Source organism: Folsomia candida, unplaced genomic scaffold (assembly GCF_002217175.1).
Source record: "Folsomia candida strain VU population unplaced genomic scaffold, ASM221717v1 Fcan01_Sc003, whole genome shotgun sequence".
Taxonomy (NCBI): domain Eukaryota; kingdom Metazoa; phylum Arthropoda; class Collembola; order Entomobryomorpha; family Isotomidae; genus Folsomia; species Folsomia candida.
In genome coordinates, this window is record NW_019091195.1 from 2,506,925 (window position 1) to 2,530,055 (window position 23,131).

The 23,131-nt window shown below is 40.2% G+C and overlaps 1 protein-coding gene across 7 annotated transcripts in view; it reads right to left on the reverse strand.

The window, feature by feature from the left end:
* The window catches only part of LOC110846029 (glucose transporter type 1), a 52,550-nt gene that overhangs the window by 22,528 nt on the left and 6,891 nt on the right, over positions 1-23,131 (reverse strand). For 3 of the 7 annotated variants that reach the window (XM_022092630.2, XM_035849663.1, XM_022092629.2), the window contains exons 1-7: positions 21,365-21,761; positions 8,164-8,496; positions 5,224-5,625; positions 4,957-5,060; positions 4,470-4,878; positions 4,282-4,393; positions 4,062-4,217 (exon numbers count right to left, since the gene is read on the reverse strand). In XM_022092630.2, coding sequence (XP_021948322.1) covers positions 4,062-4,217; positions 4,282-4,393; positions 4,470-4,878; positions 4,957-4,995 — 716 coding nt within the window. In that variant the 5' untranslated portion in view covers positions 4,996-5,060; positions 5,224-5,625; positions 8,164-8,496; positions 21,365-21,761. Of the gene's footprint in view, positions 1-4,061; positions 4,218-4,281; positions 4,394-4,469; positions 4,879-4,956; positions 5,061-5,223; positions 5,626-8,163; positions 8,497-21,364; positions 21,762-23,131 lie in introns of those variants that run through there. The other 4 variants (XM_035849662.1, XM_035849661.1, XM_022092631.2 and 1 more) reach the window with 4 other exon arrangements.

A 23,131-nucleotide genomic window follows, 5' to 3' on the forward strand; every position in this document is an offset into this window, starting at 1 on the left:
AACTTCCGCCTTCTCCATCTCCTTTCTCTATTTATTATTTAACCAAGCATGTGATTCCATTATGCAGCAGCAGTAGCACTAGAATTACCCCACACACAGAATTAAGCCTGGCATTTACCCACTCACTCCCACACCATTTACTTACTCTTCGATCCCCTACGATATGATCCTCAACAACAATAACCCAAACCCCAAGCTGCACTTGACTCATTGACTGACTCACAAATAAAAATTCCATCCAAAGGTCATCAAATTCTTCTTCATTCCATTCATTACGTTAAATACCGCCGAGTAGTCAAGTGGGTGAGTCAAGTGGTGAAATAAAGAGGGAATTGTCGTCGTCATCATCATCATCACGAGCCCAGCAAGGAATTTATATTCAACTCGTCTATTTCATTACCAAGAAGAACGGATGCGGGGTAAAAAAAAAAGTGGTGAGCCCACACTTATTCAGAAGAAAGTCTTCATTCTCCGAAACTAATGCCATTCCATCCGATTCTTAGCTCCTCGAAGAATATATTGCACAGCAGCCAGAGCGAGCGAGCGGGTGAAACAGCAGCAGCAGAAAAAGAAGCTCATCCATCTTGAGAAATATTTGGGTCTGGCGTTTCTCACTCACCAAAGAAATCACGCATTGACAGAGTTATCCCTTTTCCGTCGGGGAAGATGGATCTGACCAAAATCAGCGGGACACTGGTGGCGGTGGCGGTGGCGAGGATGATGTATGTGTGCTTGTGGCCAAAACACAATAAGTGAAAGTGAGCAAGAAACTTGATCTAGTGTTGTAATAGTATCTAGGACGTATGTATGTACATGGGACACTGTAGTTACACCTGGTTTGCGTGGTGGTGGTGGTGGTTTCGGTTGTGGTGAGAAAGATGAAACTTTCTCCGAGTGAAAGTAGAACCTTTGGATGTGGGAGAGAGAGATGAGAGATGGATAATGCAATGCAGGGAGGATTTGTCCCATTGATGGCGTATCGTGGGTGCTTGTAATGTGATATGTATGCGAACGAGTATATACGAGGACGACGACGACCTTATACAATGCTCAGTCACTGGTGTAATTGATTCTTTACAGAAGAAGACTCCTATTTCGGGAGGAGACCAAAGAATTCATTTACTATTGTTGTTGTTGAGGTGAGGTTTACCCTTGATTGCTTTATATGTATTTTCTGCTTTCTTTGAACCAATTTTCTGACGAATTCAACTTTGACCTTAATATACAGCTCGTCTTTTTTATGCGACCTGCGCGAGAATAAACAACCAGCACTCTCATTATAAAAATGTCGACACAACCCTCAGGAGGGAAACGGTATTAAAATGCTGACTCGACCAAGTGTAGGTATGTGCTTCTCTCTCCTGACGTTACGAATGTATGTGCATATGTACGTGTATTGAGCTGGTGGTACTATGTACTACCGGTCTGAGAAGATAATAAATGTTGACCTGCCACCACTACATTTATGGATGAATCGCTGTTAACGCAAAGTAAGCAAGGAATTGGAGGATGAAGAGATAAGCCAGCAAAAACCAAATTCCTTGCTGCGATTGGACCCACAAGTCGAATTTCCACGTAGCCAAGATTATATATAAGTAATGTACATATGTAGAAGTATGAATAGTGGGCATCAACTGTATTGGATAATGTGCATGGTCGAATTTTTTAGCCATATTTAGGTCCGTCTGCGCCATAGCTCTCTGATAAATACTGCACTGGAGAGGTTTTTAAGCTGGACACGAAACCTATTGAACCATACAACACAGACCTAAAATGATTTACACTGCCAAGCTAAAAACTACCTCATTAATTTTAATTTTATTAGTTTGTGCCACAGACGTCGTCCATCCTTTCGCACGACGTATATTTAGCGAACGAGTTGAATTGAAGTGGATCACCATCATGACGATGGTGATAGGACGACGAGGAATGGAATAGGATTTTTCTGGTCAAGTGCACTGCGGTTTTGTTGGTTGGTGGATCATCATCGCGGACCTTGGAGATGTTTTCACCACCACAAACCAATATCCAACTTCTATCATTATTCTGTTATAAATTCCGGTGGGATTATAACGATAGAGAAATTTCCTCGCCGCCGTCGCGTCATCGGCATCATCATCCCACAAGAAAAAGTGCTTGCTCACCCAACAGAACCTCCTCCGTCTGCCTCCCCTCGCTCTGAAGCTCTCTGTTATGTATCCTACTTGCGACTATGTATTTCAGACTTGGAGGTTGACCCCACGAGGACAAAAAATAGGCAATTGAGAAAAAAGAAGGTGGTCAGAATCTCAAATAGATTTTTATAGAATGGAGTGGATAGCAGGCAGGCCAGAAACCGGGTAATTTATAAACCTCCTTCCGTATTTCACACTATTCTGCGGCGGACACAAGGCGAAAAGAAGAAAGTACTGCCACCCGTCCTGCTGCTACTGCTGGATATTCTGTCTTCTTCTGTGTGCCGTGAACTGGACAAAAGAGAAAGAAACCAGAGAGAAAGTCAACCAACAGAATTCTGGAATGACGACGACGACGACGACGACACACAGAACAAAACTGCCATCTCCAAAAAAAGTGGTGTTACTTTCTCCCATGAGCTGGATGGAGGAGTGAATAAATGGTATGGGTGGGCCATGAGTATTGAGCTCCATTCCAATTTATTTTATTCCATACCTTCTTTGTCACCAGTAAAGTGATCTACGTATCCTATTACGAAAATGGGAGAGATGAATGAATTTTATAGCTAATCGATTCCTATCCGATATATGGTGGTGGTTCCCAATTTCTGAATTTCAGGAATCAATGGATGAAATCATACGGAGGGAAGGATACATAAATTCCTGTCTCAACCACATATCATCACCATCGTGTTCTCCAAACGAGGATTGATTTCATTCTCCTCTTACTTGCCAACCACGAACGACTATTACTAATCCTCCTTCGATCCCTTACCACCAAAACCAAATGATAATAATAACAGTGGAGCCGCGCATAGAAAGCAGGGTTTGTGTTGATCCAATCTAAATACAGTTTGTACAGCAGCGGTTCACTGATTGTAAGCTGTTTGCTTAGGTTTGGTTTTGTGGTTTGCTTCACGTAAACGGCAATCTCTGACTGAACATTGTTTCATCTCATTCAGTGAAAGGAGAGGTACACGGATTTGTTTGGGCTTCTCATTAAACTTTGATAAATTTGGGGAGGTTTAAAAGCGTGGTGGCAGAGTAACACACACCGAAATTGGTGGGTGACACGGAAGAGAAAGTTACATTAAGCAAATATGTGGCGATTGGAGGCGCAGTTTATTCCGACATATGTACTCATGCACATATACGTATGTACACAGAGACCGACAAATAAACAATTTCTTGCGCAAGGAACCACCTTATCGAGCTGGTTGCTCAACCAAAGATAAATAAGTGTACGGATTTCATTGGAATTGTCAAGTTTGAAATTGAAGGAAAATATTTTAACGAGCGAGAAAACTGCTACTAGATATTGTTAGTTATCATAATAATGTTACTGATAAATAATATTATTGGGTTGTTATTGCTTCATTCGAGGGTGAAAGTGATGAAGGGAGAAAGTTTGACGTGTGATATTTAACGATCACTCTCTCTCACCAACTTTCACCTTTCTTGTTTATTTGTTATAGGTGTTAGGTTGTTATTGTTGTATGTGCTCCGTTGTTGTTGTGCTCTACTTGATCTAATTCAACATTCAAATGTCAGAGATCAATCGTATTTCAGGATTTTAGCAAAAGGAGCGACGACACAACGGGACGACATCCAACTACTTGCTCGCTCGACCGTGATAAATTGCTTTGTTTGGGATTAGACCTATATGGAAGTACTTATAGCGTGTCTGACTTCTAGATCACTGCTGGAAATTTGAGGAGCTCCATTTTTTTTTACTTATTGCTATTGCATGATTAAATTTGTAGCTTGACAAAAAAATCAAAGAGATGAGTTTAAAGTTTTCTTGTTACGAAGACTTGATGGAGCATTGTCTGGCATTTGAATAGAGTAAAAATAGATGGACAGATAAATAAATGGAGTGTGCACAACCTGGCTATAAGATGACGGAGGTGGGGATCATCATCATCCTCGATGTGGTGATCCCTTCTCTCCTCTTCTTGCAGTGTATAGTCTTCACTCTTAAGTCTTCTTGGAGGCGGTCGTGGAGGTCTTTTGCGTTTGGTCAGCTTGGCCGATCGCGGAAGACTGGTTGGAAAACGTGGAATTACATAAGTAAAAATTTGAATGTTTTTGTAAAAGCGATTCCTACCTTCCGGTCTCAGGTGATGAACAGGCGTCTGAGGTCCCAAGGAACGAGGATTCATCAAATCGGAGTGGACCACTTCCCGATTGGGCGGTGGGGCTGTAAATGGTGTGGAAACCTAACAAACCCAGAAGCCATAAATATAAGCACACTGCAAAAAAATGTTCACCTTAAGGCAAATGTATCTGTATTACCGGGAGGGTTAGGAGCCCCTGAGGGTGGTTGAGGGCCCCCATTTGGGTAGGAGAGGAGGTGATGGGGCGGTGAAGGTGGTCTTCCTCCACCTCCCACCATCCCTGGGGGGATGGGAGGGGGGCCGATGATGGACGAGGTGGGTGAGGAGATGGCATCAGAGTCTGAGGTGATATCAAAGTCATCGTGGGGTCTCCCAGTATAAATGCCATGGGGATGAGCAATGGGCCTAAAATAGTGAGCAGAGGGTCCGCCGCTACCACCACCACCGCCGCCGACGACGCCGAGGGTGTGGTGACCGGCACCACCTCCACCGCCCTGACCACCTATTGCGGAGTGTTGCGAGTTTGTGCGAAGGATTGTAGCGTATGCAGGGTGATGACTTTGGTGGTTGTGCACCCCGTTGGTCCCCTGCGAAAAGTGAGGCAACATTTGTGTAAGATCACTTCTGTCGCTGGTGGGCGTGGCTCATTTATTCCATTTTTTAACCTGTTGTGAACCGGGGGTCGGGGCGACGTTGTTGTTCATTTGGAGGAGGTCGCACTCCGCCCCGATTTCTGAATTTTGTTGGAGTTGTTGTCATAAGAGAAATCCTGCAATTTATTTATAAGATACAAACTCAGTCAGATAAGCCAATATTTCGACCCTGTAGTAGGTTCTGCTGGAGACCGAGTTGACAAAGAGTGGTCAGAAGGAAAAATATCCCACAGGCATAAACTTCATGTTTAAGAATTACGTATGTATTTTTGGACTCACCATTGCTTTCATCGCCACACTCGTCATCAGCATCCTCGGCTTTATTGGTTCCACCACCGATGGCTGTGCTACTACCTTGACCAGAGAGAAGGGAACTAGTTCGTTTACTTGGGGTTGGAACGTTGGTGGTGGGTGTGGCACTACTACTACTTCCATGGCTTCCTGCCCAACCGCTGTATAACATCCACATAGTTCTTCTCCACAAACAACACTACAGCACTCGTCACACTTTTTGGTATTGACCAGGTCCAAATCTACTTGTCCATTTTCATTACAAGTGTACTCTAAATCGTCATCTTTTTGGAAGGAGAAAGTATTATTGTTGCCGAGAAAGATAGAAGAAGAAGTTGAAGAATTTATGTAGAAAGTTTCGCACTCATCCCGTTTCCTTTTCTCTTTGACCTGGGGATGGATGATGGTGATGAGGGCGATGCGGCAGTGGTCGGGTCCAGATGAAATCGTACCGTGAAGAAGGAGCAGTAGCAGGAAGAAGAAGGAATACAGAGTTTTGCCACATTTTCAATTTGTTACATAATTCATTTATTCATTTGATCATCCCAATATAGACATACTGCAGGAGGGGGTTTTCATGCGCATGGAACTCATGACCAAGAAATAATAATAATAAAATTGCGAAATTATATGCAGTGCAATTTTGCTTTTTTTCTTTATCTTACTTACTTATCTCAGAAAAGGTTGAGAAATTTTTTCAATTTGTAAAAACTCAAGCATCTCTCATGCGACGGTATGTATAACAAAAGCGGAATATTTTTAATCCTCAAAGAAATGGAATCCGTCAGAAGGACTCGACAACCGAACAGTAAATGTGTCTGTACATAAATACGTATACACGACATTATTTTCTTTATACATTTTTTGTCCAGATGCTCGGATACGTACGTATACAAATTACAGAATGTAGTAGTGGTTTAGTTTTACTTATAAGTTTCCAACTTGATGCTGGTGTGTGTGTCCTACTACTCTTGAGAAATTTGTTTCCGAGGATTTGCACTTTGAGAAAACGACGAATCGTGTAACTTCAAGTCTGTCAGTGAGCCAAGCTAAATAATACAAGTCCATCGTTTGATATACATATGTATGCGCTCCCTCCATCGCCATCCGACCATTGTGTATACTGGATTCCTCTACTAGTGCTTCTTTTCCGTTTACTTTCCCCTGTCGTCCCTGTCTCCTATTTCCACTCTGCTTACTTGCAGATTAGTTAAGAAGTTGAAGTTGCTCACTTTCACTTTGGGATTTTAAGATTTGAGAAAGTGGAGTGGTTCTTCCATACTTCGTTAACAAGAGGCAGAGAGGGAGACAGATACCACTACACACACACCACTCACTTTCTCCCTCTCAAGAACTTTCCTACTGAATTCTGCAACTGGATTTCCACTACTTGCCAACCAGGATGAGATTGAGGAAGACGAGAATGAACTTGGACGACCCGGTGATAATTTAGATTCCAAAAAGTCAGCTCATTTTGGTTACTAAAGCTAAACAAATCTCTTCCCAGCAAGAAAACTTGTCTTGTAAAAAATAACAAGTTGTAGTGACTGCCTGAACCCAATAAATGAATAATATCTAGCTTTTTCTGTTTTTCTTTATACAAATATTTTCAGTCAAAAAAATTAAGCTGGAGGAATTGGCGGATTAAAATATTTTCCTATCCTGTACGACTGACTGCTAACTGGAAACTGAGACCAGGACGGGCTACACCATCACCTCATTGTGTAGGCGTTGTTGGCTGGATCACCAAGTGTTCCGAATTTGATGAAGATAGGACGATGACGATGAAGACGACCCTTCTTTCATGCCCGGCTTATTCTTCAACAGGAAGAATTAAGTAGAGGAGGAGGAAGGGAGGTAGTCGTCGTCGTCTTCTTCGCGGTGGTAGTGGAAACTGGGAAAGTTACTTAAGCACACAAAGAATAGACTTCATTTGGCTCTAATTCTCTCCTCCACTTACTTTCTCTTCTTCTTCCTCCTCCTGAAGTAAGACTTCTCGTCGACTAGTCACACTCTCCGAGAATACTGTTTCATTTCACGCCGTGGTTGCGGAACTTCTTAGTGTATCATTATTTTACCTTCCACTTCCTCCCTGGGTGGAATATAAGCCGTGTAAAAATTCACATTTTCAAATTAATTTGGCCTCAGTTTCAAAGTAATTTCTTAATATTATCGTCTAGCCAGGTTACGCCCCTGGGTGACATGGGTAGGATATTGGTTTTGCTTGTATGGAACAAGTAAGAGAAAGTGAAGACCGGATTCAGAACACGTTTTGCCACGAGACCAAACTCACAATGGGGAATGAATCCTCTTAAAAAGGCCAAGGAATAAGATACCAACCAACCAAACCAACCAACCACCCGACCAACTCGCTAACTTACTTCGGAGCTCTCTTCCCTAAAAACCCCACAGACTTTGGCTGTGGTTTTGGTTTAGTTGAACCGAATAGTTGAACCTTATTATTACCCTTATTGCACTCCTTTCCCACCACCAGTACTTACTTACATCACATACGGACGTACAGGGAGAGGTAGTAGCAGCAGTATAAATACGTTTCCTTGCTACTTTCTCCCCCTTTCTGCACGAAATATATGTCACCACGATGTTCTTCGTAAATGAGAGAACCACTAAACCAGAACATGGTGTGCCATTAGTGTGATTAAAAGTACACCTGCCCTTCATCCCTCTTCTTGGGCCATACAAACGAAGAGGAAACCAAGAAAAAAACATTCCAATGTATGAGACTTTCTCTTTTGACACTTACACATCATGCAACTTTTCATGTGGTGGAAATTGCTTTATAATCAGACTACAATCACGTAGAATAAAGTAAACAGTAACGGTATAAATAAGCAATTTATGTATAACAAGCAAGCACATGTAGGACGTTTAAGGTTTAACATCACGTTTAAGGTTTCAAAAACTTACACCAGCTGATCCCATGTTGATTTCAGATGAGCACTTGTTTTTTTCTTAGATGAGGTAAGGTGAGGGTCAATTGGGGAAATTGGTTGGTGACTTGATCGGGTTGAGAGGAGAGGTTTGTGTGGCCAGGTATCAATAAGGTACTTGTGTATCACTGCTTTCACCCACTTTTAACAAGTCATACTCTTAATTGTCTAGGTAATTTGAGTAATTCTAATGTTTACAAACGTCACAACTCCATTTTTCCGGAAAGGTCGTGGTAATAAGATCCACAATTTGAAAGTACTAAGTCTCCATTGTTGATCCTCCCACTGGGGGAATTCTCTGCCAGGAAATCTGTAACACAATACAAATAAACATTATTATAACGATATGCGAAGAAATTAAACCAATATTATCGGTTCAAGGAAACAATTTTTTTAAGAAATGGAAAGAAAAACTAGAATTATATAAATATGAGCAGTGGGCCGATTATCTTATTGGATGCAATGTCTGTTTCCTATTTTGACACCGTCGTCTCATCTCCTCCTCCTCTTTCTCCTGAGAGTTGAGTCAGTAAGCACGGGGTTCACCGTAAAGAAGACATTTGCCCATTTTTCTTGGCGTTTTCCCAACCCATTCATATATCATGGAAAGAAAAGAGAAAGCGGTTGACGACGAAGAGCAGCACGAGCTGACTTTGCGATAGCGGGTGACACCAAGGCTACAAACGACGACGACGACTCGTCCTCGTCCTAGTCGTTGCCGTCGTCATCTGATTTATTCAATCACGATGCTTCGTCAGCCAACAAGTACAAATCATGAGTTCGATGCGTTTAGTAAAAAAAGTGGTTCACCATCTCAACTCTTTTAGTGCATTATTTGATTATTTCCCACCATTTGCGTACTATTTGTGGGATTCAGTCGTTCCAATGTAAGTGTTATCCTGTGTGTGTACGTACGTATACATTTGCCACCATTAATTCCGTCACTCTATAAATGAGCATCTCGTTTTTTGGGTGCTTTGTGTAGAATTATTTATCAATCTCGATTGCTTGCGTGTGTGGGGTGAATCAGTTTTCAACGAGGTCTGGCCACAACAAAATGGGATGTTTTGTTGCTTTCACGTCACACTTTCATTCCATGTACAATCAACTAACGAGAGCAACCCCCATAAGCACCGCGAGCATTTGAGACCGAGATTGAGTTCCCACGGTCGGCTTATATTTATTCTCACTTGTTCTCTACCATACAGCCTGATTCAATGTGGGGCATACAAAACTTTGTGTTGGAATTTATGTGGGATATACGCGGAACTTTTTATTTGCACAAAATTTGACAAATAATAGCTTTTCAGGCAAGGGGAGTCTGTGCCAAGGTTTTTGGCGAGGAAATGTGTTAACCTCAATACAAGTTGGTTAATTTTAATTATTTTTGCAAAGATACCATTATGTTTTCAAATTATTTATCGCATTTATTTTTTTTGACGGGGTTAAAATTACATATAACCAAGCATATTCGCGGAACAATGGCCATCTACGTGCATACATATATTGAGTCTTGATTAATAATCATTAACTCTTTGCTTTTAGTTACAGAATATATACTTATTGGCATTACGCAATTTGATATATTGACATTTTCGCGTCAATTCGGTCATCGAACCTGGTTGGACAAGTATCGACCAGAATTGGAGAAGACAATGTTAATAATATCTTTTACTTCTTCGCGTCTTCGTACCCGCTTGAATGGTCTCAACCGATAAGCCAACTTTGGTCGTCGCAAACAAGAGAGAGCAGAGCAGCCGACTCTTCATCAAAATGATAAAAAAGATGATAAAGGCAAAAAATAAGGGAGACAATCTCTGTCCACAAGAGGAGAGAGAGAGGCACAAGAAGCCCTTCTTCTCCTTGTTCCTTGCTTGGTTCGATTAGTTCCAATCCGAGATTTGGCTCAATTTTGTCCCCAAATATTTTTTGCTGGGTGGCAGTAGTGAAGTCAAGTTGAGTCAAGTACGAGGTCCATTTAATGTGTCAAATCATCAGTGTGACCAACTCCACGACCAACTTGCCCAAAAACATTGTGGATGATCCTTACCTCCACATTTTTAAACAGACTTTTTTGGGAATGTCCTCCTTTATTACTTTTATTGGTACTTAGTTAAGCAACCCGTCTTAACTAAGAAAACTCTTCTTCCTCCTCCTCCTCCTCCTCTCCTTCTCTTATGTTTCCTACTTCCTGAATCTTTTCCAACATTTAATACACTTCCGATAGCACGAAGAGAGGAAAAAAGCAAAGTCAAGGGATTCATTGAACACAAGAAAAAAGCCCCATCATCATCCAAGCATGTCTATGTATCCACGCATATGGAGAAAGTCTATTTTTAAAACTTTTGACCTCTTCTCCCATCCAAAGTGAGGCCCTTATTTTAATTTTATTTTGTTCAAGAAAAGGTGAACAAGTAGTTTAAAAGTTGGCAACTTTTTAAATTGCCAAATTTTTTCAGGCAAAAGAATTTTATTCAAAGGTGAAAAGTTTTTTAGCCGTTGGTGGATGAAGTGGAATGAAGGGGAAGAAATGAAATGAGGAGTAAACAAGCACGTCAAGAAAATAAGAGGAAGAAGAGCAGCCCTAAAGGTAAATGAATTGTGTAGCAATTGTGTAACCTGTCCACCATCCGTCAGTCAGTTGTACTTCTCGCTCGTCTTTTTCCCCTCTAAAAGTAGGTACACATGCCGAGTTGGAGTGTTTCGGAGGAGGCAGAGAGGAGAAAACGTGTTATTAGCACAATGAGATGGAATGAGATAAGATGATGATGACGCTAGTTGAGAATGGTTACATAGTCAGAGTCAGAGAGACGAAGGGGAAGGAAAACAAGGGCACTACTGCCATCATCGCATTCCTGGCTGGCGTGTAGATATGTACATATGTACGTGCATATGTATAGGCAGGTGAAATCGTAAAAGGAATGAGCAGAAAGTCTGTCCCGTTGTAGGATTCAATTGGACGGGATCACCTGCCCATTGAGATATCGTGATCTGACAAATTCTTAAATAAATTATGTAAAGTTGGATTGCTTTAAATTGGAAGAAAGGAAAAAGAGTGGCCGCTCGTGTAACGACGAATTCTATGACAGGTTGTATTTTTGCTCTGGCAGTGAAAGCTCTCCTGACGTCATTGTCTGCCTGTAAAAGGAGGCACTAAACCAAGCACAGAGTAATATGACCCATCTTTCATCGTGTCAGGAGAGAGAAACTCGCGGCACCAGCAGCAGCAGCAGCAGCACCTTTGCTTTCTCCGTATCGTGTACATGCATGCATATCTCCACTCACTTTGGCCGGGCTGGATAGAATTCACAAACAATTTCCTGTCTCACCTCAAGTATTTTATTCCCAAAATGCCAAAACGAGAGTAGAGTTTCCAGCCACCTGTCTTAAAATCAATGAATATTTCACAGCTTATCAGCAAGACCAGCAACATCAGGCGCACCAGCCAGTCAAAGTTATGTACATCAAAGGCAGGTGAAAGTAATCCATGTAAATTTTCAACAAATTGACAATGTCTCAAAGAAGAGCAGCATGATTTAACATGGTGTGGAATATATCTCGTGAGTGAGAGGGCTGATAAAATTATTAGATTATTGCTTCCTTCTCCTTCCCTTCTCAAAGTTGGATGACAGTTTTCGTAATTTATTTTAAACTCTTTGTGACTTTTGACTTTTCCGAACAGATTCACCAACAAAATGTCTTAATGAATTTTCTTCCAAGGATCAAATCCCGACTTGAAATTGATTCCAAGTAGATATTCATATGCAAACTTGTCTATTATATTGTACAAGTTGTCTTCAGCAGCCGATTTGTATTATATGATGTAGCCAATTTTTTCATCTCTCTTGTTCTTCAATACAACAGCATCTGCTGTTTGGCCGATCCTAACGTACTGCTGCTTCGGAGTGAGCCAAAAATAGGGAGCGAGGCAAGGAGAGAAAGTATGGCGAAAGGGGCAGAGAGGAGACGAAGAATTGAAGTGCAACTGCTGTCAGTCCACTTATCTTTAAATCTTTACTTTCTCCGCTCCTGAGAACTTTTCAGTTTTTCTTCAGATGTTCAATATTCCCATCCCAATAACAACTGTTACCACCACCATCCAGCCAGCAAATTGTGATTGTGTCTAAGTAAAGTAAAGTGAAGAGGGAGTAGTGAGTGGTGGTGGTGGTGGTGGTGGCCATAGATCAAGCATCAGTTTGTTGAGAAGGAGGAATCCTCTTACTTTCTTGCCTTCTTCTTGTCTGAAGAAAACAGCCAAAACCAAACCAACATTTGCTTATAACGAAAGTTACAAAGTTAAAGAGCTTCCCCAGTAAAAGTTGCGGGAGATGCACCATTCTTTTTTATCTTTATCTAATATCGCGGAAAATATCTCCAATCTTCAACCGGTCCAGCAGTGGAAGCAGCCAAACCAAATAAACTTTTCTCCTTTTCTGGTAAAAAAGAGAGAAAAAATGCTGGCTGGTTGAGAAAGAGAGAGTTTAGTTTAAGGGAGGAGGATGACGACGGTGGAGAAAGCTGCTTACTTTTTATATGCTCTTTTACAATGGAGTAAGTACAAATCCCACGTGAATAAATCTAGTCATAATAAGGCAGCATTGAATTTTGAATTTAATGCTGGCTTTTTTTATTTCACGTCTTATTATGAAAGATTACGTGTAATATATGCTAGTTTTTGTCAAAAGATAAAAATCGGAAATGAAAAGCGGCTAAGATGACGATGATGAAATATCTAACTTTCAAAGAGAGGAGAAAATATAAAGTAAGAGCTTTATTTGTCAAATGAGACCAAATTTCTGGGAAAAGCTTCCCCCTCTCTCGACAACTTATTAACTCAATCAGTGAAATTTTTCAAAGGAAATTCAAACAACGACAGTTTACCACATTATGATTCTTAAAGAGGATTGGAATGAGAGATTCCTAAATAAATAGAAACGTACATAAATAAATTGGATGGATACGGAAAAGCCCAAAAGACGCCAACTAGTCATCCTAGCCAATTAGTAGAAGGAAAATCGAAACATAATCAGATTTCAGATTGGATGGAACCATAATGCAGCCCTTTCAAATACTTAATGGCACAACACAGTGACTAAAAGTGGCCTCTGAGATTTCTAAATATACTGGAATCAATCAGCTCCACGCAACTGTTGAGCTGTCACCTTAATTAAAATCTCTTCCCTTTGAGCAGAATGGAGAATTAATAGAATAGACGGCTAACTAAGCAGCCTGACAAATAAACAAGTTGGTTATGTTCTCAAGTCAAAGTTGAATTTGACTTATCTCTCGTGAAATCATGAGATAAATTTACGAGATAATAAGCCACCACCACCTCCACGTCTGTCGCACAAACCAACCCATTCCTCCCTTGCCTCACTTTCTTCAAGAGCAGCAGCAGCAATAGGAGTCCTATTTAAGTAATAAAGTAAGACGTCAAGTGCCCAAGGAAGAAGAAGAAGAAGAAGCAGCAAATGAAATGACGAGAAGACAGGTAAGATAAGAGCGGTGGTGATGTCTGGCCATGTCTATCTGCCACTCTTCTCAATTAATTTCCTTCTTTACCAACCAACAACTAAACAAACCAAGCAAGAAGAAGGAGCAGAAGCAGGCAGGCAACAATCTCCGAAAACAAGACGAGTCAGAGAGGAGCGGACTCACAAAGATTACAGATTGCCGCAAGGTTTCACTTTCAATATTCTACATTGTAAATTTCTATTTAAGCAAACTTTTCATGTTTGCACACCACCAAACAAAGCTAAATACCCACCGGAGAAAGGGAGAGGAGGAGAAAGTAGGGAAAAAAGTAACATATGCAAACTTTTTCTTTTTGATAGAACCCAAATAAATTTTCCAGTCGCTCTTTCTTCTGTCTTGGTCGTTTTCCTCTCTTGTTGTTCCTTCATCTCTGCCTGCCTGCCTGCCTGCTCCTGCTGTCTGTCGTTGGAATAAATAGAAATAAAAGTTTGAACAGAACAAGTGGAAGACAAATAGCCATTGTCATCGGAGAGTAGATTGCATTGCAGATTCAGATTGTTTGTATTTGCTTTCACCCTGCTTTGCGTATTGTATTGATGGAGAATTCCCCGGAGGGGTCGATCGCTTCGTTGGTTGGATGAATCCTGTATGTTTCTTGTTGAGTACATGGTACGCAGTAAATGATTGTGATCATGCAGGAAGGAAAGTTGAAAGTACGAGGAGGACAAGAAAGGGAGAAAGCGAGGCAAGTAGTAGTATCTCTCCATGTAAATATGTAGTAATAGTGGCAAAAAAACACGAATCCAATATCAATATCAATCTGGCTCAAAGTCAGTCACTCTTTTTACCTATTCAGATACACAGGTCCTGTTGCTTCTCTTTTCGACTCATTTTCGCCACAAAGGAAACACGAATAGATACATACGCGTGTAAGGTTTAGAGATAATTAAGCGGATTTTTTTTGTTCTAAAACTTGCCACATTTTTAGAGAATGTTTATAAAATATTCAAATTGAATAATATTTATCAGCAAGGATTTAATGTGATGATGCAATGAAGATTTAGATACAAATTTTTTTCCCTTCCACCTTAAAAATTAGTGTAATGCGCGTCGGGACTCTATGTTACGTAATGTGTATAAAAGTCTAGACAAAGGAGAAAGCATACCAACGCAGAGAGAAAGGGATGAAAAATTTGCGATCCCAACTGCAAAAGAAGAAGGTATTCGCATTGAATAAATATAAATAAATCCAACTGTCGAATCCCAACAAATGCAGCCTGGCAAATTCACTACTCGTCTGACTTTATCTCTTCACATACCTACGCACGTTAAGTATTCGGGAGTAAAACATTCTCCCCGAGTATATAAAGAAATTGATATGTGGACGAAGTTAGAGTAACAAGATTCCCCTGTAATTTATTACTCTACAATATAAGATCAAAATTGCATCTGTGCTCTTGTTTCTCCCGTGATGTAGTCGGCTGCAATTTGTACAGGATTTCAGCCATAGGTGAGCATTCCACATTTCTCAGCAGTGGTGGTGCTGAATGAATATACTTGTGAGAAATGTATTTATTTTCTTTTCGTATTAACCCGGAATTTAATAAGGAGCGCTGTGCCAACAATGTGCTCAGCCTACTTATCGCACGTAGGATCAGAGGGAGCCGGATAAAGGGAGAGGAACGAGACGAAAAGCAAGTTCAATTTTCTCCTCGCCTCGGTTCCCTGTCAATTGAAAAGCGGAAGGAGTGCGAGGGACGATGGATAATGGTAAACGTGGCGGTGTGGAGGTGGTGGGTGGGTTTGTGCTCACAAAAGATAAGGTGAGTGCGAGTACGGCAAGGTAAATAAGGTGAGTCGGGGTTTAAGAGAGGACGAGAAATCCCCAAGAAATCTATTGATTTTTAATTTTCCTTCCTTCACTTTCCCCTCGTTCCATCCGCTCCTTTGCCACTTTGCTTTCTCCTGTTGTGCTCTATTTTCTTTGGCCTCTTGTACGCTGTGTGGTGCAATTTGGTGGTGGTGGTGGTGATGATGGTGTGTGGTTGTAACGAGATGGTCTCTTGTTACTCAATACAAAAGGAGGAGAAGAGAGCCAGCCAGCAACAGTACGTACGTATGGACGGAGTATAAAAAGTAGTAGTGATTGCATGGGTGGCTACATGTATGTATGCTCGACTGACCTGGATGTATGTACAATCGCTCCGTAGTAACAACAACTTTTGTGTGGTGTGATGTACAAAGGATGAGGCGAAAAGAAACTTAAATCTGAAGATAGAGGTTTATAGGCAAGTAATTCTCCAGATTTAAGCACAACCTTCTGGACAGCGTGCTACGGGAGGGCAGCAGCCAAGAGCAGTATTCCGAGAAGATGGATACCGAAACCGAAAACTAACAAAGGAACAAAAGCCGATAGATAAAACAACAAACACGAAAGGGAGGCGAGATGGAAAGACACAAATCTCACACAGGGTTAGGTCACTGTGAGGCTGATTGTTATTTCTTGCACGTGTAGGCTACACAGTTCCGTCGTGTTGTATATGGAATGCTTATTATTATTATTATTTCCCGTAGCCGGTATTTGCAAGTGTAGCTTCACTCACTCACCAGAGTTAACTTTTGTTTGGAAACAATGCCACTGCCGGATTAATTAGCGAGGTGCGTGTAGAATCGTGTACGCCAAATAATTATTATTAGTTAAGGATGCGAAGAATGCTTGGGAAACTTTGACTGTGAAGAATGAGAAGAGGCCCTTGTGGGACGGCTTATTAAGAGAAACACGTATATTTCGAAATATACTGTGGAATTTAGATGTACGAGAATCTGTATTAAGTACGTGTGACGTAGATATCGAGTGCTTGGAGTGGAATAATAATAGAAAATGTCTATAATTTGTGCTGCTCAGATTAAAATTAAATAATCAAACTATGCTATCCCGCTGATATGGAGTATATCTATCCCCTTGTTTCTAGATATCGTCAAGTCAGCCCTTATTATGTAGAATAAAAAGGTCACAGCCACCCAGTTTAACTGCCGAATATTCAAATCTATTCTGGAGACACGTTATTTCTCTGGTTGGTTGGTCGGTTCGTTCATTCGTCGTCACACCATCACCCGTCGCCCATACTTTGGTGTGTGGGTAGTAGTGGTAGTAGTAAAGTTGGGGAAAGTTGGATAATTCCCATACATCCTGACTTTCACCAGGAGTCATACTTGGGTTGAACACCCACCAAACCAAACCACCAACGAACTAGATGAGACCACCATCGCCAGCCACGTTTCTTCTTGCCTCCTGTCCATGGTCTATGATCGCAGTAGTGAAGTGACAATGTTGGCTCTCGTTGGGTGGTAAGATTGAGGATAGGATAGCATACCAGCCGCCGGAGAAAGCACCACCACACACACACACACACACGAATCTTCTAAAACGGATTCGGTTCGGGATTCTCCACTAAAGTTGAACAACGAAGAGCGATGAACGAATGGCTTTTGGGATTTACACTCTCCCGTCCTCCCAGACGATTATTATTGTCTCTCTCTCTCTCCCTCTCTCTCCAATATTGTGGATTTGTGGATGCACGAACGAACCCAGGAAGAAAGATATGGATTTCGTTCGTATATATAGTTTCCCAGTATTGCGAGCTCTTCTGTGGTTTGCTTTTGGATTTGGATGCAGATACCAAAATGAAATATGAATTCGGTTAGTTCTGCCTCGTTGACGGTTCGACTTTCATAATTCAACGGGGCAAACGATAAGTTCTAAATATTCCAAGGGTACGTTACACAAATCTCGTAGAAGGGACAGCCCTCTACCAAGACGAGCACAAAGAGGAGGAGGAGGAATTGGGTCGCCTTGTTATTCACGTACAAAGTACAATAATAATGGTCGACCAAAAAACCACGAACCACTACCGGCGGACGACGGTATTGCTATTTTCAAATTTTATAGCAACTTATTTCTCCCCATGTACATATTTACCCTTTAGTTGTGCAATAATATTATGCAGGATGAAATATTAGATGCCTTTCTTGAATTCAATAAAAAATCTTAATAATAAAAAAGACGGAGAAAAAAAATGCATATTTTATGACCCGAGTTATATACCATTTAAATAAAAAAGACGCCTTTCTCTCAGTCTACCTCAATTCGGTCACACCTTGAGTCAAAAAAGCAATATGCCGATATTACTATGTTTCATTTCTTAATAAAATTTTTGAAAAATCCGAAGCCCCATTCATCCCTCAATAATAGGGCGACAAACTTGCAATCAAAGCCCCAATTCATGGCTCGATTAAAAAGAAATTTAAATTTTGATTAATATAAAGCAAGTAATTAAGAAAGTTTGTGCATTGGGTGGAAGAATACGAAATGATGAAGAGAAATGGAGTGAGTGGAGAGATGAAGAAGAAGAAGAGGATTCGTTAATATTCAGTAAATTCCTTGCCACCCAGGCTCACGGAGAGGCTGGGAGGAGAGAGAAAGTGGTGTGAGGAAGGTGGGTGTGTGACTTCTTGAGTCAGGAGAGAGTCACGTCTTGTGGTCTAATGAAATGGAAAATCGGGACTGTCTCCTGTCAAAATTCATACCTTACGATTTTTCATCTCAATTTCATCACGGCCATTGTTAGACATCAACTTACTCAAAACTCTACCGCACGAATGGACGACTTGAGTCGTTGAGTACGGAACTGATTACCATATTCTATTTCGTGATGATTTCCACCGACATCCGACATCAAAATTTTTCCCCCTTCATTCTCCTTTCCCGAGCTCGCTCCATATGCAGTCAGCAAGCGTGCATGTGAGGTGGATGGGTGCTTTGCTTGGGTGGATGGATGGAGCAGGACGACGACGAGGTAGGAGAGAGAAAAGTAATACAATAAAGAGACGGGAAGAGGTGATGTGTAATTCAATTATTTGACATATTTCACGGGAAAAATGAAAGTCCTTAGACAATTTCCCAAGTTGATGATATTTGTATATGTATGAATGACAAAACTTGGCGAAGGTGCAGATACGAATGTGTCAAATCAAAAATTCAACTAGATGGGTGGAGAGGAAAAGGTGAATTCTAATTTATCGACAGATGTGTACATTTTGTTTGCCATGTGTACGAAAAAATATGGAGATTCGATGTCGTATGGAATTAACACGATGCTTGGAGAAGATATGTAGGTAGGTAAATATTTATGAGCATATCCTGTTAAGTAAGAACTATATTAGATTTTGGATTACATAACACATAATACGAAAATGCACACATGCAGATTTTATGGCTATGATAATTTAGATTTGCAAATGTCACGAATGTCACGTACTGACCACACACTTATGAAATATAAATATATGACAAATACGTAAGTATCGACACTATCATATTTCAACCATCATTATATACGCATAATATATCAAAAACCAATTATGCAGCTTATATAAATGGATATCAGAAATCCCTTATTTTGATTCAACTATTCTAAAATTGATACGGTACGAAATAATTTACTTGGCGTGGGATAAGTATGTTTTGATAATCCGGAAGATAAGATCCGCCCCGAGCACCAGCCGATCTACAAAAGATGAAGGGCTTGTGCTCTGGATATAAAATCAAGTATCTGCGTCACGAATTCAGGAATGACGGAAGCCATCACTTTCCCTTGTACTTGATTACCCTTCTGCCCGTGTAGCTCCTACGTAGATATGGCTCGGAAACGTACATGTATATCTCCACATACAGATGAGATAACAACATTACCGTGACTTTTAGTAGTGTTTGGCCCAGAAATCGACATGGGATTCACTGGCCAAATACAGAAATTATTTATTACGAGAGCTGAAATAGGACAAGTGGCAAGATTGCCTGGTTGTTGGTTGGAAGAATAATGACATTCCTGGATCACGTCGTAAACATTTTATGACCCACATCGAATCGACAATCGACACCCAACAACCATCAAAATCAAATTGATCTACCAGTAGTCAGTCAGTAGTGGCGGCGGCGGCGGTATCGGAATATATACAAATGCATGCAAGTTCGACATGAAAAGGAATTCAAGAATTCATGCAATGCGACACCAACCAATATTACAAACATATTCGTACCTACATAAGTATGCATATGAACCAGTCAAGTGGATGAAACTTTATACCTTAAAGAACCCAGTTTATAATCCGGCCATGGTGGTGCTGAATGAACTGAAAATTCATCCAGTTTTGCAAACTTGCATCTTTTTACATTCCATTCCTTCTTACATAACACCGAGTACGTACGTAATTACAATTTGTACATGGGAAAAAACCTTAGAAATTTCTTAATACAACTCGATGTTCATATGCATGAAACTACTTATATTGCATTAATCAATCTGATTATGTTACACCAAATTTTAACTGGGCCAAGCCAACGAGTTATGTATTATTTGAGACATGCATGGTGCTTCCATAAGCCCTAGCTCAGACTCAAAGCGTATAAAAAACCTCGTCTAGCAAAAGTCGCAAGTCATTTTGGAATCTAGCCGACGCATCATAATGGACAGTGTTTCTCTCTTGGGTCATAATGGGATTAAATACTTGCTTCAATACCACTTGAAACTTGTTTACCAAAAACTTTTTAAACACAAGAAAAACACTTGGATCTCGTCCGGTCAAAAACTCTTCAATCATTCCACTCTCTTCTGGTCCTACCCGTCTGTCTCAAAATGAGGCATGGTCTGCTATCCCATGTCCGTGCGTGTGAGAGAGGGAGGGAATTCAGAAGCATGGTTTTGGTAACAATCGACACGTACTAAAAGTAGACCAAGAAGGAAAGAAAGAAAGAAAGAAGAAGAGAAAGCAGGAGAACGTGACAGACTTGGAAGTCATTACTTATCATCAGTCTTTTACCCAGTCGAGAGACTGGAGGATGGAAAATCGGTAATATGTCGAGACTAAATGTATGTATAGGGAGGGAAAGATAGGGCGGGCACCAGGCAGGGATGGATGGATGGACGGATGAAGATGAGATATTAGTGTGATCCGTGTTCAAATATTGTTCTTTCGATTTCCTTCGTCTTTTCAAAAGTCAACAAATGCGACGAGCTAAAGAGCATGGTTAAAGATGGAGAGGAAACTGACTATAACGCAATTATTCTCGTAATTATCGACTTGCTAAGAATCTCGTATCTTGCATGCAGTTGGTCTTACCATGAATTTAGTTAGTACACAACGCTGTTGTATGTAGGTATGTAGGTACACATAACTTTGACTTGCTCAACTTTGATAGTTTAAACTCAATTTGGGTGGATAAACTGAAATATGGGTTTACTAATGCAACTTTATACATACATTTATAAATAGTTGATAATTTCGTTAGTAACCGAAGCTACACAAGAAAGGTAGGGCAATTGAGAGTATGAAGGGGAAACTGTATGATTACTAACTTTAGGGAGAAGAGACCATCAAATAATTACAGAATCTATATCGTTCAGAAAATTACTTTAAAGCGGAGCTATTAATTTGAGCGTATTTTTTGTAGATAAAGACAGTTTATCCATCGATCGTGGATACGTAATTAGCCATTCTACTTACAAATGCAAAATTTTGTATGGTTTTGTAAAACCACAGAAAGTGAAACAAATCCATTGTTTGCGTAGCACTTTGGCAAACAGTGTCACACAACAACAGCTTTGTAACTTTCATGAATACTAAGATTGACGTTTGAAAGGTACCTTTTTTGTATTTTCAGGCCAACAGGTATTCTCAAAAGTTTAACTATCCACTTAATTACGAGTTTTCACAAAAATTGTATTCACTGTTTTTCACAAAACTTTTCAAATTGGTAATCCAAATACACATACAAGTTATTATTTTTCTTTTACTAAAAGTTTGTTTTCTTATTTTTTCTCGTATTTGATATGTTGAAACCAAAACTACCCAAGTCAGGATATTATTGCACAAGCTAATGTAAATATTTTGACGTTCGAGTCACTTGTTTATCAATTCAATTTGCTTAAATCTGATATCTGACTCTGATGCTGTTAATAAATAATTTCGTGCATGTAATATGAATATCGCTGCAAGGGAACTTGATGCACTATCCATCCACTCCATATGGTTACTGACTTGCCTATCGAAATTGACTTGGTTATTAACTAACATGCTACAATGCCACTTACTGTTGACTCTAGTTTAACCAAACTGGTTGGTAAATCTTGGTTCATTTCATTGCATTTACAGGGATAGACCATGTTTAAGCAAACTGCACGATAACAATAGAGCTGGGGGTAGACGATAGACGAACGCAAGCTAACCATGATTCTCCTTTACTAATACTTACAGTGTTAGATTACCTCAAAATTGAGCATATTTTTGTGTCATTAACATTATCTAGAACAGAATATTCCATGAAATGAGCCTGATGAGTAGATAAATATATGCATGCATGTATAACACATAATTATCATACATACATTTTCCGACTACAGACAGATTTCATAAGAAAATGGGACGGCATATGTTTAATTTAGCCCGATTATTTTACATGCATTAATATACGCTCATATTTGGACGAACTAAACTTTAGCCTTTTGTGACCAAGTTAGGACAGCAAATAAAGCATCACCATGCACCTTGATTAAAATTAGGATTCATGTATTTATACTGCCAATAATTGCCATCAAGTGCGGTGGCTGAATATAAATTAGTAGAGACAATGGAGTAGCGAGTGAATGACAGATTGGAGTTGGTGCTGCTGCCACTTATTATATTCACCCGTAGTCACGCTAAATTTCTTCTGACGTCCACACCAGCCAATGCATTTCTTGGGAGAGTCTGGGAATTTGGCAAACAATTTTGGTTGTAAGTTTGAATCAATGTACATTGCTGGTTTTGTACATGGATATTGTTCCAGAAAGGAGCAAAATATGCATGGTTGCTGCTCCACTAGTCCCACCATCCCATAGATCAACAAAATCTCATTAATTCGAAACAAGTTTTACACAAAGTTATCAAATTATCGGGGTTGAAATGGGTTGGCATCTTGCCACTGCGATAATAATGCAGCCTGGCATGCATACGTATAAATATACATGTGCGGGGATTTGTTACATGGTTGTGCTGTGTGTCTTGTTAAAATCAGATTGTATAAGAAGAATGACATTTACAGTGCGTACGCATACGTACACTTTCCAATTTATTACTAATCAGATTAGTATGTTTAAAATTGTGGAATAATTCGTTTCGAGGTTCCTTTCAAGTCGACGAGTTATTTTTTTGGTGCATTTTTTCTGCTTCGGCGTGCAATATGATTAAGAACACATGCATGTGTGTAAATTAGGCAGTTAAATATGCAATTCCGATTCGAAAAGAAAAGATTCAATAAAAAAGAAATAAAAACACTTAACGGGGAAAGGAATACGGATGAATAATAATGCCACGATTTTTTAAGAAAAGCTGGTGGAAGATGTTTGGTTTTGGTCCGCCCGTGCGGGTAATAA